The 15895-nt window shown below is 46.0% G+C and overlaps 1 protein-coding gene across 4 annotated transcripts in view; it reads left to right on the plus strand.

Moving 5' to 3' along the window:
* The window catches only part of LOC138569359 (uncharacterized), a 1262132-nt gene that overhangs the window by 368371 nt on the left and 877866 nt on the right, over window positions 1–15895 (plus strand). For all 4 annotated transcript variants that reach the window (XM_069647272.1, XM_069647275.1, XM_069647274.1 and 1 more), the window contains 2 exons: window positions 11843–11931; window positions 13100–13286. In XM_069647272.1, coding sequence (XP_069503373.1) covers window positions 11843–11931; window positions 13100–13286 — 276 coding nt within the window. The remainder of the gene's footprint in view (window positions 1–11842; window positions 11932–13099; window positions 13287–15895) is intronic.

Genomic DNA, 15895 nt, shown 5'->3' on the forward strand with positions numbered 1-15895 from the left:
TGAACGTATTCCCTGGATTACCAAAGAAGCAGTCATTTCTTTCCCTTAATACCAGAGCACTGATCTAGCACTGCCAAGGAATGGCTTCCGACCACCACTGTGGTCCATACACTTGTGGAGTCAGCCCAGCCCTGTTTTTCTTACTCCTCAAGTCCTGTCCCAGTGCTCTTTGCTGTACATTTGGGTAAGTTAATGCAGTTCATTCATGGTGACTCCCCCTGTGTGTGGGAATGTCTGTCACATAAACGGGATCAGTTGGATTTGCATCTAAAGACAATCCGGACATGTCCTCAGCTATTTAGTTTGATAAAGAGCTGAGTCTTCATTCCCTTGAGGAGAGACTCAAGGGGCTTGACCAGTGCTCATGTTCGTGTCCTTTGTAAATTAGGCGGAGGGCACCTGCTACATTTACACTTTTGCCTAGATAGGTCCCCTCTGTGCAGTTTTAAAATTTAGCATAGTGCAAAAGTGGAGTGTAAAAAGGTGGCATATGCACTTGTACGCCACCCTTTTGCACTCTGCTGTGCAAAATGAGTAAATGTCGCCTGCCATTTATGCATGGCAGGTAGCATTTACATTGGATTCCTACGGAGTCTGCCTGCTTTTTGCTGGTGTAAAAAGCAGGTGGATTCCACAGGAATCCACAGCATTTGCATCATTTGCATCAGCATGAAAATACATGCTGGGGAAAATGCTGGAGTATTTGCATGTTGGAGAGGAATGGCGAGGCGGAATCGTAATTTACTATCCGCCGCTCCACTCCATCATACAAATGAATGAAAATATGGCATGGAGTTAAATCAGTGTGTGAAATGTTTATGCATACAATTTACGCCACCAACGACCCAAATAAGAGGCATAAGGGAATTTAAGCCCCCAAAAAGTCCCTCAATTAGGTTATATAACCTTTAAGAACACACAATAACGCTATGGAGCATACCAATCTATTACACAAGAGACATGATCAACCCAACACTGGTTAGGAGAGCCCAAAACTTCTGCCAACACAAGAGGCAAAATTCTAATTATAACACATTTTATTAATGTAAATACAGCGCAATCCAAGTTTGGAGAACTAATACATGGCCACTCTTAAATTGTTGGTCATGTACACCGTGCAAACGTAACAGACAGTGTCTATATTCGAAGCATCTAAATTGCAACCTTCTTCATTACTCACAAAAAAAGTGTCTCGTGCTGTGCAAAATAGTTAAGACAATAAAACCCATCAAGCACTCCATTCATACTCATCATATCACCACTTCATACTTTATCAACAACATCCCAACATGTTTCTTTCCATCCTATTATTAATTTCACGCCACACCATACTCTGGAAGCTAGGCAGGAAAGAAGAGATGTGACCAAGCTGCTCAAAATATCTTCTAGGACTGATCATGATTTTGGAACACTGCTAAAAGGAGCACATGATATAATGTTACAGATGTATGCCATCCATGTGTGCCACCAAATATTTGGTTTTCATGTGAGAGTTGGTGTTGGGTGGCTGCAATAATGATGCCTGCGGCATGCACCATGCAGGAGGCTTCCACCTTTAAAAAAAGCCGTCCCTTTCTTCACACGTATTGCACATCCTATCGCTCCTGTCATGTAAAATGAAGACATACAAGACAGAAATATAAAGCACACATCCACTGGCATCCTCATCCTGACCACAGCTGTAACGGTCACTGTGGAACCACCCAACAAGCAAGTACAAAATGTAAGCAAGGACTGGCAAAACCAATAGGTCTGGCCTTGTAAATGTAGAAATTAGGACTACTTTTGTACGGCCTCCGCAGGACACAAATGGTTTACCCACTCCTTTTGAAGAGCCATTCATATTGGCTTTGCCAATGCATGTTACTGACGATTTGCAATAGAAGTGAGCACTTCCTGTTTCCTCTTCATAATGTCTGCCAGATTGGCCAGCTTCTTACTTGTGTTTTAATTCCTCTGACAAGCGCATATCCTGAAATGCGCCATGAATCAGCCAAGGCCTATGTCTATGCCCACACAGCCCTGCTGGGAGGATGCAGGCTCGATTTCCTCCTGTACATCATGCTGCTGTGTACAGTTTCCATGCATAGCCTTTAGAAACTGTTCCCCCTTCTTTAAGGTTTGCATAGAAAGCCTTAAGCAACTATTTCCCTTTGAGAATGCCTTAAATGTTTCTGTGACATTATGGCAGCGGATTATAATATTCCTAATCAACTGCTGTGACATCACAGCAAGGGGATACGACCCTTGCCCTGCCAGATATTTTGTGTTCTCTTTTGGGGTTGCTTCAGGGCACAGGGATGTGTCATGCAGTTTGCAGTGTCCTCATGGCTCCCCTCTTTTCCCGCTGAAGCACTGGTTGGTGGGGACAATGCAGGGATCACGAAGGGATACAGAAGGGGCCTTACACAACATACACAACATAACAATGTAGATGGGTAACTTTCAACTAAGGTGTGTGTACATTACAACTTGAGTTACACTCTTGTTATCTTTCACGTATCACTTAGAACCCCTTGGTGGAATATCTCCCCGTAGTTGAAAACTACCCATTTATAATTCTCTGCACAGGATGGTTTAGATAGGGGTGCGGGGAAATAGTAGAGTCGATGGACAGTAGTGTGAACAAAATATGTTCCCTCTAACTTTGATCTTTTTCACAAACAGTCCCACAACCAGCATTTTTGTTTAATTTTGGAAAAGCTCATTCAGTGCAAAGCACAATCAAGAATGATCACTTCTTCCTCTGTTTCCCTCCTAGCAGCTTTGTAAAGCTTTTTTGAAATAATTACACTTTTATACAAATACACCACCCTCTGCAACTATGCTCTCGTGTTATAGAGAGAGATTCCTTAATTCACTGTAAGATACCATTGCATGCTGCCCCACAATGGTATCCGACACAAGGTAAATGCACACTAAATTGAAGTGTTATCACAGAGTAGACATGACAAAAATCCTACTACTTCAAGACAGTGCCCATGAAAATACTGCTTTGGTCAAGGTGCATTAGGATAATGAATGTAGGGGTCGAAAAGTACTGAGTTATTCAATGGTATAATAACCTGTTAGTAAAAGGAGGTTATACTCCGGGTATCATGTAATCAAGCAAGTATTTAAAATGTCCTTTAACGTTTTGCATTTTGATAAGATATGAGTCTTCTGTTGATACAGTTCTAAAATAGCACCAGCCTATAAGACAATGGCAATTTCCTTAGATAAAGCAAAATGCAAGGGTATCTGTTAATTGAAATACCCATAGTCCTTTGCTGTGTGGCTCTGATCTAGAGGTGAACTTCCAGTGATGGCCACTATGTGGTGCTGCGCATGTGTGGCATTTTAGCTGGAATGGCCTATCCCTTTATCCAAATCACTTTTACTTGTTTATTTTAACCACAGGAATATGCAACACTGGGTACTCCCCCTAAAAGATTCAGACCTGTCATTTGCAGATTGTAGATGGATGCCAATAGCAGTTGTGCCAACCCACTAGTCAAACTTTGTGGGAGGGACACTCTAACATGGATAGGGTGCATACTCATGGTTTTCTTTAAGAAACACTGGTTTTAATCTTTGATGTAATCTCTGAAGGTAAATAAACAATCCCTCTCAAGAGTGGAAACGTTCTGAAGGAATTATCTACATTAGCTCGAGGGTAAAAGGTCATCTTTGGAGCGGGCACTGTAGCACTCAGCATTCATCTATAGATGATACTAGGGTGAATTGGCCTTTCTATCCCATGAAGCATTGGGCAGGCCTCCTGGTGGGAGGAATCACCTGCATGGAGCAGGCTTCTCTTTTAGCTAACAGGGAAATGGCAATCTCCATGCTCATGTAATCCTATATGAAATAGAAATAGGCAGCTTAGCACAGCATATATGTACTTTGATCTCTGTGACACCGTTTAGAGGTATGCCCCTCACAAGAGTCCATCCATCGTCTGCACCCATCTCGCAATTATATTGCAAAACAGTGCATCCTTTTAGAATCTTCACACCGGCACGGCGTTAAGAAGCATTGCAAAGCACACACCCATTGCACAATGACCTTATCCTTGTGTTCTCTGCTAACAATGCAAGCTCTGCCAGGCCCTGCCTTGTAAAAATAACGGCCTGTGAACCTGGATTGCGACCGAGTACACACTTCGCTGCAGAGCCCCCTCTGCTCATCAACTACCCATTAACCCTTCTGTGTGACTATTCTCTTCTGTCTGATGCACCTGGCATCTGTTCCAGATCGTCAAGCTGACAGCCCATTTTGGCAGGTATCACCAACCCTCTGCTCACGCTGTGTACTTGTGAGCTGGCCATACTAGCTCACTTTCATCCTCACTGGTAACAGTATCAAATCCCTTCTCGTCCCTGAGTATCACCAGGCCTATGCTCACGCTGTGTACTTGTGAGCTGGCCATACCCAGCTCACTTTCAGCCTCACTGGTAACAGTATCAAATCCCTTCTCGTCCCTGAGTATCACCAGGCCTATGCTCACGCTGTGTACTTGTACACTGGACATACCCGGCTCACTTTCAGCCTCACTGGTAACAGTATCAAATCCCTTCTCATCCCTGAGTATCACCAGGCCTATGCTCACGGTGTGTACTTGTACACTGGCCATACCCGGCTCACTTTCAGCCTCACTGGTAACAGTATCAAATCCCTCCGCGTCCCTGAGTATCACCAGGCCTATGCTCACACTGTGTACTTGTGCACTGGCCATACCCAGCTCACTTTCAGCCTCACTGGTAACAGTATCAAATCCCTCCGCGTCCCTGAGTATCACCAGGCCTATGCTCACGCTGTGTACTTGTGAGCTGGCCATACCCAGCTCACTTTCAGCCTCACTGGTAACAGTATCAAATCCCTTCTCGTCCCTGAGTATCACCAGGCCTATGCTCACGCTGTGTACTTGTACACTGGACATACCCGGCTCACTTTCAGCCTCACTGGTAACAGTATCAAATCCCTTCTCATCCCTGAGTATCACCAGGCCTATGCTCACGGTGTGTACTTGTACACTGGCCATACCCGGCTCACTTTCAGCCTCACTGGTAACAGTATCAAATCCCTCCGCGTCCCTGAGTATCACCAGGCCTATGCTCACACTGTGTACTTGTGCACTGGCCATACCCAGCTCACTTTCAGCCTCACTGGTAACAGTATAAAATCCCTCCGCGTCCCTGAGTATCACCAGGCCTATGCTCACGCTGTGTACTTGTACACTGGCCATACCCAGCTCACTTTCAGCCTCACTGGTAACAGTATCAAATCCCTCCGCGTCCCTGAGTATCACCAGGCCTATGCTCACGCTGTGTACTTGTACACTGGCCATACCCAGCAAACTTTCAGCCTCACTGGTAACAGTATCAAATCCCTCCGCGTCCTTGAGTATCACCAGGCCTATGCTCACGCTGTGTACTTGTACACTGGCCATAGCCAGCTCACTTTCAGCCTCACTGGTAACAGAATCAAATCCCTCTGTGTCCCTGAGTATCACCAGGCCTATGCTCACGCTGTGTACTTGTACACTGGCCATACCCGGCTCACTTTCAGCCTCACTGGTAACAGTGTCAAATCCCTCCGCGTCCCTGAGTATCACCAGGCCTATGCTCACGCTGTGTACTTGTACACTGGCCATACCCGGCTCACTTTCAGCCTCACTGGTAACAGTATCAAATCCCTCCGCGTCCCTGAGTATCACCAGGCCTATGCTCACGCAGTGTACTTGTACACTGGCCATACCCGGCTCACTTTCAGCCTCACTGGTAACAGTATCAAATCCCTCCGCGTCCCTGAGTATCACCAGGCCTATGCTCACGCTGTGTACTTGTAGACTGGCAATACCCAGCTCACTTTCAGCCTCACTGGTAATAGTATCAAATCCCTCTGCGTCCCTGAGTATCACCAGGCCTATGCTCACACTGTGTACTTTTATACTGGCCATACCCAGCTCACTTTCAGCCTCATTGGTAACAGTATCAAATCCCTCCGTGTCCCTTAGTATCACCAGGCTCATGCTCACGCTGTGTACTTGTGAGCTGGCATACTATCTCACTTTCATCCTCACTGGTAACAGTATCAAATCCCTTCTCGTCCCTGAGTATCACCAGGCCTATGCTCACGCTGTGTACTTGTACACTGGCCATACCCGGCTCACTTTCAGCCTCACTGGTAACAGTGTCAAATCCCTCCGCATCCCTGAGTATTACCAGGCCTATGCTCACGCTGTGTACTTGTACACTGGCCATATTTAGCTCACTTTCAGCCTCACTGGTAACAGTATCAAATCCCTCTGCGTCCCGGAGTATCACCAGGCCTATGCTCACGCTGTGTACTTGCATACTGGCCATAGCCAGCTCACTTTCAGCCTCACTGGTAACAGTATCAAATCCCTCCGCGTCCCTGAGTATCACCAGGCCTATGCTCACACTGTGTACTTGTACACTGGCCATACCCAGCAAACTTTCAGCCTCACTGGTAACAGTATCAAATCCCTCCGCGTCCCTGAGTATCACCAGGCCTATGCTCACGCTGTGTACTTGTACACTGGCCATACCCAGCAAACTTTCAGCCTCACTGGTAACAGTATCAAATCCCTCTGCGTCCCTGAGTATCACCAGGCCTATGCTCACGCTGTGTACTTGTACACTGGCCATACCCGGCTCACTTTCAGCCTCACTGGTAACAGTATCAAATCCCTTCTCGTCCCTGAGTATCACCAGGCCTATGCTCACACTGTGTACTTGTACACTGGCCATACCCAGCTCACTTTCAGCCTCACTGGTAACAGTGTCAAATCCCTCCGCATCCCTGAGTATCACCAGGCCTATGCTCACACTGTGTACTTGTACACTGGCCATACCCAGCTCACTTTCAGCCTCACTGGTAACAGTATCAAATCCCTCTGCGTCCCTGTGTAACACCAGGCCTATGCTCACACTGTGTACTTGTACACTGGCCATACCCAGCTCACTTTCAGCCTCACTGGTAACAGTATCAAATCCCTCCGCGTCCCTGAGTATCACCAGGCCTATGCTCACGCTGTGTACTTGTACACTGGCCATACCCAGCTCACTTTCAGCCTCACTGGTAACAGTATCAAATCCCTTCTCGTCCCTGAGTATCACCAGGCCTATGCTCACACTGTGTACTTGTACACTGGCCATACCCAGCTCACTTTCAGCCTCACTGGCAACAGCAGCAAATCCCTCCGCATCCCTGAGTATCACCAGGCCTACGCTCACGCTGTGTACTTTTATCCTGGCCCTAGGCAGCTCACTTTCAGCCTCACTGGCAATAGCAGCAAATCCCTCTGCACGCATCCCTGTGTGTCTCTCAAACACTTTGATTTGGATGATTGACAATAACTTATGCCTTAACATATCCATATCTGAAATTTGAAATTTTTCCTGGACGCCACCATCCTAGCCAACATACCTTTCATCTGGCCCCCACGCCTCCACTCCGATCATGCATGCAAAGTACTTTGGAATCACTTTCAGTGAAAATACTTCCTTCCACAACCACATCCAGAACCTCATGAAAAACTCTTACCATCTACTCCCCCGGGGACGGACAGACTGAATATGCCTCATACAAGTGAAGTCTCCAGATGATTGTAGCATACCTAGTGTGCTGTAACAACCTCTGCACAGGCCTCCCAAAAACTCTAATTCACCACGTCCAACTCATCCAGAATGCAGTTGCCAGGGGGACCCAGGGCCTTGGGGACACGTCATGGCTTCCCTGCAATCACTTAACTGGCTAACCCATCACTAGATGAATCTCCTTCAAAACCATTTGCTTCAAACTTTTTCGAAGAAAGCACCTTCATACATTCACAAGAACATCAAATATTATATTCCTGCCAAGCACCTGTATTCCTCTGGATCTATGGCAATCACACCTAGATCCTTCAGGAGTAGTAGTAATAAACACACTTCGGATTTCTCCATTTACAAACGAAAACAAAAGAAAATACACAATAAATAGCCAAACAGCTCCCTTACAATCCTAAAATCCAACACACCCCATGAACACATTGGTTACAATCCAACCAAACCTCTGACAATAAAAAACGTGAAAATTCTTAAGACTGCAGTTTCTTGAACCTGCACAGGACACCATATAAAACATGAGTAAAGCTATAAAACCAGGCTAAAACCCCCATAAAAGTCCTACTGCGCTATCAACATTGAGCTCGGATTTTCAAAGCTGCAGTAACATGTACAGCGAGATTATAAATAAATGTCGGATCACCATTGTTGACTACAAAGCGCATTCCTTCGTTACATGTTTTCAACTCATAAGATTTGAAAAAAGGCAAAAACTTTCAAGCTTCGAAATAGCATGGGCAGATCAACAAAAAGTGACTCAAGTCTTCAATATGTCAGAGACCACGTGTACATTTGGATGAATCTGCAAACGTTTGATAAGCAGGAGAGGATTTCAATGTCTCTAACACAATCCTACAACTAGATGGGAATCTAATTTGGTAAAAGTTCTCAGCCACCAAAGGAAAATCCCAAAGCTCAGCGTATGGAGCCAAAGAGGGCAAAGAGTGTTTAATGTGCATATATAACTCCTTAGCCCTACTGCCCATCATATCATATCTTTAATAGCTGATGTAAATAGGTCAATGAGCCAGGATTTAAAAACGTCCCACCGATGCCTGAGCCCAAATGTATTTACGGTATTATACCACTTATATATTTTACTGCCTGGGGAGGATTTCATCTCTAAGAACCCCTCTTTCAAATTGTGGTTAACTGGCAAACTCAGAAGTATTTTCCAGAAATAGGTCAAATAGCATACATACTCCATTGATTCCAGACTGACCCCAACTCTGTCTTAAGTGCACTGTGTGGTGTTCCAGTTGGGGCCCGGGTTTTCTTGCAAAAAAATATATTCTGGATGTCTCCAGCTGTTTGCAGTTCTGACATCACTAAACCTCACGGCCATAGAGCATCATAGAAGAGACCTTGACCTTATACACTTCCAAACACTTATCCAGTCTGTAACTACCATACAAGCAGTAGAAACAGTCTAGGGGCTTCTACACAAGCTGTTTTATGTGTTTATCCCAAGATCCGTTGCTACAAAAAAAGATAAGAATCAACCTCTTTAATTGGTACCCCAATAAACAACCACCTCCAAGGTATAACTGGCTTGTCAAAAAACACTATTTTAATCTGGGATTCATTTAATTTAAGACTGTATTTCTTTAGGTAATAATAGGAATATTTAAGCCCTTGTTCAGTGTTAGGTCAGCAATGGCCGTATTATCCACAAGTGCACTGTAGCGAATTCTTGTCGTTGTAAAGTGAAGCAATACAGTAGGCAGCGGAAATGGACGAGGTTCTTAGCAGTCACTCATTTGTCATTACCTTTCTCATTACCTTGGCTTTGATCATGCCCCAGCCGGCATCACCCCATAATTCAGTGGCCCCAAATACTGAATCCGAAAATGCAGAACATTTTACTGCACATTTCAGCACAATTACATTAGGGGGTGGGTTTGGGTAATAAATAATTTGAGGGGGGTATGAGGGAGCTGTGGGGGTCTCCCCCAGCCCTTCTAATTGTGCTGAGAAGGTGTGGAAAAAAACAAATTACATTTTCGGATTCAGTGTTTCTTTTATGCAGTGATCATACAGATCCTCCTGCCATCTCCAAGAGTTGCATCGTCAAGTCTAATGCAAATGGCGATCGCTCTTCACTGATCCCTTTCCTGCCAACTCCAAGAGTAACATCGTCAAGTCTAATGCAAACGGCGATCGCTGTTCACTGATCTCTCTCCTGCCATCTCCAAGAGTAGCATGGTCAAGTCTAATGCAAACGGTGATCGCTGTTCACTGATCTCTCTCCTGTCATCTCCAAGAGTAGCATCGTCAAGTCGAATGCAAACGGCGATCACTGTTCACTGATCTCTCTCCTGCCATCAACAAGAGTAGCATCATCAAGTCTAATGCAAACGGTGATCGCTGCTCACTGAACCCTCTCCTGCCAACTCCAAGAGTAGCATTGTCAAGCCGCTGTTCACTGATCTCTCTCCTGCCATCGCTAGGAGTAGCATCGTCAAGCCTAATGCAAACGGCGATCGCTGTTCACTGATCTCTCTCCTGCCATCTCCAAGAGTAGCATCGTCAAGTCGAATGCAAACGGCGATCGTTGTTCACTGATCTCTCTCCTGCCGTTCTCCAAGAGTAGCATCATCAAGTCTAATGCAAACGGTGATCGCTGTTCACTGAACCCTCTCCTGCCAACTCCAAGAGTAGCATTGTCAAGCCGCTGTTCACTGATTTCTCTCCTGCCATCGCCAAGAGTAGCATCGTCAAGTCTAATGCAAATGGTGATCGCTGTTCACTGATCTCTCTCCTGTCATCTCCAAGAGTAGCATCGTCAAGTCTAATGCAAACGGCGATCGCTGTTCACTGATCTCTCTCCTGTCATCTCCAAGAGTAGCATGGTCAAGTCTAATGCAAACGGTGATCGCTGTTCACTGATCTCTCTCCTGTCATCTCCAAGAGTAGCATCGTCAAGTCGAATGCAAACGGCGATCACTGTTCACTGATCTCTCTCCTGCCATCAACAAGAGTAGCATCATCAAGTCTAATGCAAACGGTGATCGCTGCTCACTGAACCCTCTCCTGCCAACTCCAAGAGTAGCATTGTCAAGCCGCTGTTCACTGATCTCTCTCCTGCCATCGCTAGGAGTAGCATCGTCAAGCCTAATGCAAACGGCGATCGCTGTTCACTGATCTCTCTCCTGCCATCTCCAAGAGTAGCATCGTCAAGTCGAATGCAAACGGCGATCGTTGTTCACTGATCTCTCTCCTGCCATCTCCAAGAGTAGCATCATCAAGTCTAATGCAAACGGTGATCGCTGTTCACTGAACCCTCTCCTGCCAACTCCAAGAGTAGCATTGTCAAGCCGCTGTTCACTGATCTCTCTCCTGCCATCGCCAAGAGTAGCATCGTCAAGTCTAATGCAAATGGTGATCGCTGTTCACTGATCTCTCTCCTGTCATCTCCAAGGGTAGCATCGTCAAGTCTAATGCAAATGGTGATCGCTGTTCACTGATCTCTCTCCTGTCATCTCCAAGAGTAGCATCGTCAAGTCGAATGCAAACGGCGATCGCTGTTCACTGATCTCTCTCTTGCCATCTCCAAGACTAGCATCATCAAGTCTAATGCAAACAGTGATCGCTGTTCACTGAATCCTCTCCTGCCAACTCCAAGAGTAGCATCGTCAGGCCGCTGTTCACTGATCTCTCTCCTGCCATCTCCAAGAGTAGCATCGTCAAGTCGAATGGAAACAGCGATCGCTGCTCACTGATCTCTCTCCTGCCATCTCCAAGAGTAGCATCATCAAGTCTAATGCAAACGGTGATCGCTGTTCACTGAACCCTCTCCTGCCAACTCCAAGAGTAGCATTGTCAAGCCGCTGTTCACTGATCTCTCTCCTGCCATCGCCAAGAGTAGCATCGTCAAGCCTAATGCAAACGGCGATCGCTGTTCACTGATCTCTCTCCTGCCATCTCCAAGAGTAGCATCGTCAAGTCGAATGCAAATGGCGATCGCTGTTCACTGATCTCTCTCCTGCCATCGCCAAGAGTAGCATCGTCAAGCCTAATGCAAACGGCGATCGCTGTTCACTGAACCCTCTCCTGCCAACTCCAAGAGTAGTATCGTCAAGTCTAATGCAAACGGCAATTGCTGTTCACTGATGTCTCTCCTGCCACCTGCAATGCAAACAGCGATCGCTGTTCACTGATCTCTATTCTGCCACCTCCAAGAGTAGCATCGTCAAGTCTAATGTGTTTTTTTTACTTGTTCAATGAAGGTGGAGCTGGAGCAGCTGATCTACAGGCCTTGGGCAATGTTTCCATGAACATCCAAACATTTATGGGACTGAAGCCTACTGAAGTGCCGGTATGTAACGAATCCACTGATCCTAATGACTCTAAAACAGCGTTCTGATCAAAAGAAAACATCCTGTGTCCAAGGGGTAATTGCATGTGTTAAAAAGAATGAACAATGCCAATTGCAGTGCATACCAGAAGCATAAGAAGCAACAGAGTGGATGAGGATACTATTGATGGAGGCTGAGCATGGGTGATACTTGTGTGTGTGCATGATTCGACATGGTTTCACACGTTTTTGTCACTGCAGTTTTCGCCGCAGCTGTTTTGGCCGTGGCATTTTCACCCTGGTATTTTGGCAATTTTCTTTTTTTTATTGGGGGGGGGTCCCCACTCCCAACCCCCCAATTTACCCAAATTCACCACCAAACCCCTACACAAACACTTTTTTTTATAAACAAAATAAAATCAACAAAAGCAGCCGGGGCGAAAATACCACATCGAAAACAGCCACGACGAAAACTGTGGTGACAAAAACACGGGAGCCATTAGACTCTCTTAACCCTATATCACCACTTGTTATCGCTTTGCACAGCTTTGCGACTCCCCTGATTTAACCCATCAGATACTGATGCAATATATGTACGTGTGTATTGAGCTTTTGCCAGTTATTTGATCTGTGTTTGCGTGCTCGTTGGCAATCATTCACAACTTGTTTTACAGCCTTGAGTTTTCTAACAGCGCTGTATTAATGTACTGTGATTGAGACAGCCCTCATGCATGGGCGATATTGGCTACAGCAGGGATTTATGCCACTATTTTCGGTAGATAAATGTTTTAGATGCCCTTTGAGGGCAAATAGGGTAATGTCTCCAATGGCTCATCAATGCGGGTACTAAATGCAGGCACGCATGTGATTTCTGACCCATGTTTATAATTACAGGCATCGCCACCCATTACCATGCTAAGCTTTGCTAGCGTAGTTAAGTACAACTCAACAAGTGCTAAGGGCGACTCTGCTCGTCCTGTTTGTGTAGAACTGCATAGAGCTCGCATTTAAGGGGTTAAAAAGGTAAGCCGATTGTGCAGCGTGGATTGGGGGTGTGTGTGTGTTGCATGTGAGTAGCGCACAGTTCTGTCAGATAGCTCGAGGGTATGTTGCTTCACGCGCATGTCTTGAATCATGAGGAGAGATCCCCTGGTCCCTGGCCTCAGAATTGCCATCTTTTTTTGCGCAGCTGCTCACCGTCTCAGATGTGAAGTTGTTGCTTGGTGTCAACGTGGCTGATTTGAGCGCCTATCAAAATGATCCCCTGGTGCAGGCCTGGATCCAGAGTCGCAACCAGATCGACTTGGACACGCTTGGTCTCGCACTCACAGGGGGTCGCTTTCCAACAGGGTGCTTACTCATGCCAAATGTGACAGGTATGTTCTACGTTATATTTGTTCTTTTATCATTGTTCTTTTATTTTTATCTCACTATGTGATTACTGAAAAGGCCCAAAGCCTGCCCTATGAATGGACCTGGGGGCATGGCCACGCCCCCCCCCCCCCCCCACCCCCCATGCCCATGCACCTAGCCATTCCCACGAGAACACAATGTAAACCCATCCATTTGGTAAATAAAGCTGAGATCAAAGTTCTGAAGATGCGCTGTACAACTTCTCGAAGCCCTCAACATTCTGTCCACATCCTTTTGTGTGACCCATGTTTGCATCTTCATTCGTATTTGGGTACATATAGTGCGATTCCAGCTAGGACGCAATAGAACATTGTATACGTAATTTGGGGTACAGAGGTTGATGGAAAGGGAGGTGACACTTTATAGTAGGCTGGATAGTCTAACAAACAGGGGTGGTATATACTTAGGGCCCAATTCATTGACATTGTTTGCACGGTTCAAAGTGACTTTGCACTGCTGAAAAGTGACTTTGCACTGCCGGCACAAACCCTGATTCATGGAACTATGCAAAGTGTATTTTTGCAGTGCAAAGTCATTTTGTACCGCAAAAATTACTATGCACTGACTTTGCATGGACTTTGCACGGTAAAAAAAAACAGTTCCATGAATCAGGGTTTGTGTCGGCAGTGCAAAGACACTTTTCAGCCGTGCAAAGTTACCATGCAAAGAATTCCATGAATCGGGCCCTTCCTTACCCATAGATACCATAAAGAGCAAGGTCGCGAGCTCCTTCTTGTACGGGTGGAACATTGGAGCTGTCCTGATTGCGACCGGGATGGTGTTCCAGTAGACCGAGATGGGGTTCCAGTAGACTGGGATGGGGTTCCAGTAGACTGGGATGGGGTTCCAGTAAACTGGGATGGGGTTCCAGTAGACTCGGGTGGGTTTCCAGTAAACTGGGATGGGGTTCCAGTAGACTGGGATGGGGTTCCAGTAGACTGGGACGGTGCTAGGAGTAGCGGTGCTCTCACGTTTCCCATGGCCAGGAGTCAGAAGGCCATCTAGTCCTGGTTTTGCCAGGAGTTCTGGACATTGCAAAAGGGAAGAAAAAATGACACAACGCGGATTCGAAATAGAAGAACAGGACTGGATGGGCTTCACATGCATGGCCGTGGAAAATATGTAGACATCTGGAACACTGTCCCAGTCACTCATGATGGTTTAGGGCATGTGTCTGTATCTTCTGGAGCTCAGAATAAATGCATTCTTTGTTTCTATGTGGAGTCAAACTATTTTGGTCTGGCTGCAGAAAAATATACTATTAAGAAAACAAACGTTTCATGAAAAGGAGACGATGTTGCTTCTCAGTGGGTTTTATATACCTGGCTTTAATGTGGTCATGCTATGGGCTGTTTTGCTTTAAGCGCTGTAGTGGCCTGCATGTCTGATGCTCTGCAGAGAATAAACTACTCGTGGCAGTGCCTTTCTCTCACATTACAGCTGCCAATGGGACTAGTCTTTGATCTCCTCTGTCACAGCCCATTCCTCTGTGTGCAGACGGCCCAAAGAAATGGCCGCGGGGGCCTGAGCTGGCCATCAAGCCTCATGTTTGACACCCCGGCACTACACTGCCTTCAAAGCTCACTGACCCAATTCGCCCCCTAATCACTCTACATCCCAATCTCTCCACCGTCTAACACTCACTCTGCACTCACCACATTCTGCACTCCCCTGCTTATTCTCATCACCCCAACACCTGCTCCACTCTTTTCAACAACCACTCACTCATTCAACATATCAAGTTAAACCCCACTCATGACAACACTCAACACTTTACCAATTCACTCACTCAGTCACCTTGTTTTCCTTCCACTGGTCGAGCATTGCTGTCAACAAATACTGAAAAGCATCCCAGGTCAAGCAGAAAAGCAGATGCGTGTTTCTTCCAGCATCCATCAAATGAATCCTGCAAAAAGTAAATGCACTCAATCGTGGTCACTTTATGCCACAGACACAGCGGGCACTTTCCTTAAAACTGGGTGAGCAGTCATAAGCATACAAAACACCATGATATCATCTCTCGACTACCCTCACTGTCCCTTTATGCTACCCCCACCATGCAGCACCTCCCCAGGCAACATACTTCCCTCAAGCGGCAGCCGCTTCTTCGCAGCACCAAGCCGCACGGAAACAATGGCCGACATAAGTCAAAACAAGCCTAGTCAAATAAGGTTTATTTCACTGTACGGAAAACAATGGCCGACATAAGTCAAGTCAAGCCTAGTCAAATAAGGTTTATTTCACAGCACGGAAAACAATGGCCAACATAAGTCAAGTCTGGCCTAGTCAAATAAGGTTTTTTCACCGCACGGAAAACAATGGCCGACATAAGTCAAGTCAAGCCTAGTCAAATAAGGTTTATTTCACAGCACGGAAAACAATGGCCGATATAGGTCAAGTCAAGCCTGGTCAAATAAGGTTTCTTTCACCACACGGAAAACAATGGCTGGCATAAGTCAATTCAAGCCTAGTCAAATAAGGTTTATTTCACCGCACGGAAAACAATGCCTGCCATAAGTCAAGTCAAGCCTAGTCAAATAAGGTTTCTTTCACCACACGGAAAACAATGCCT

Source organism: Ambystoma mexicanum, chromosome 2q, assembly GCF_040938575.1.
Source record: "Ambystoma mexicanum isolate Mex_15411 chromosome 2q, UKY_AmexF1_1, whole genome shotgun sequence".
NCBI lineage: Eukaryota > Metazoa > Chordata > Amphibia > Caudata > Ambystomatidae > Ambystoma > Ambystoma mexicanum.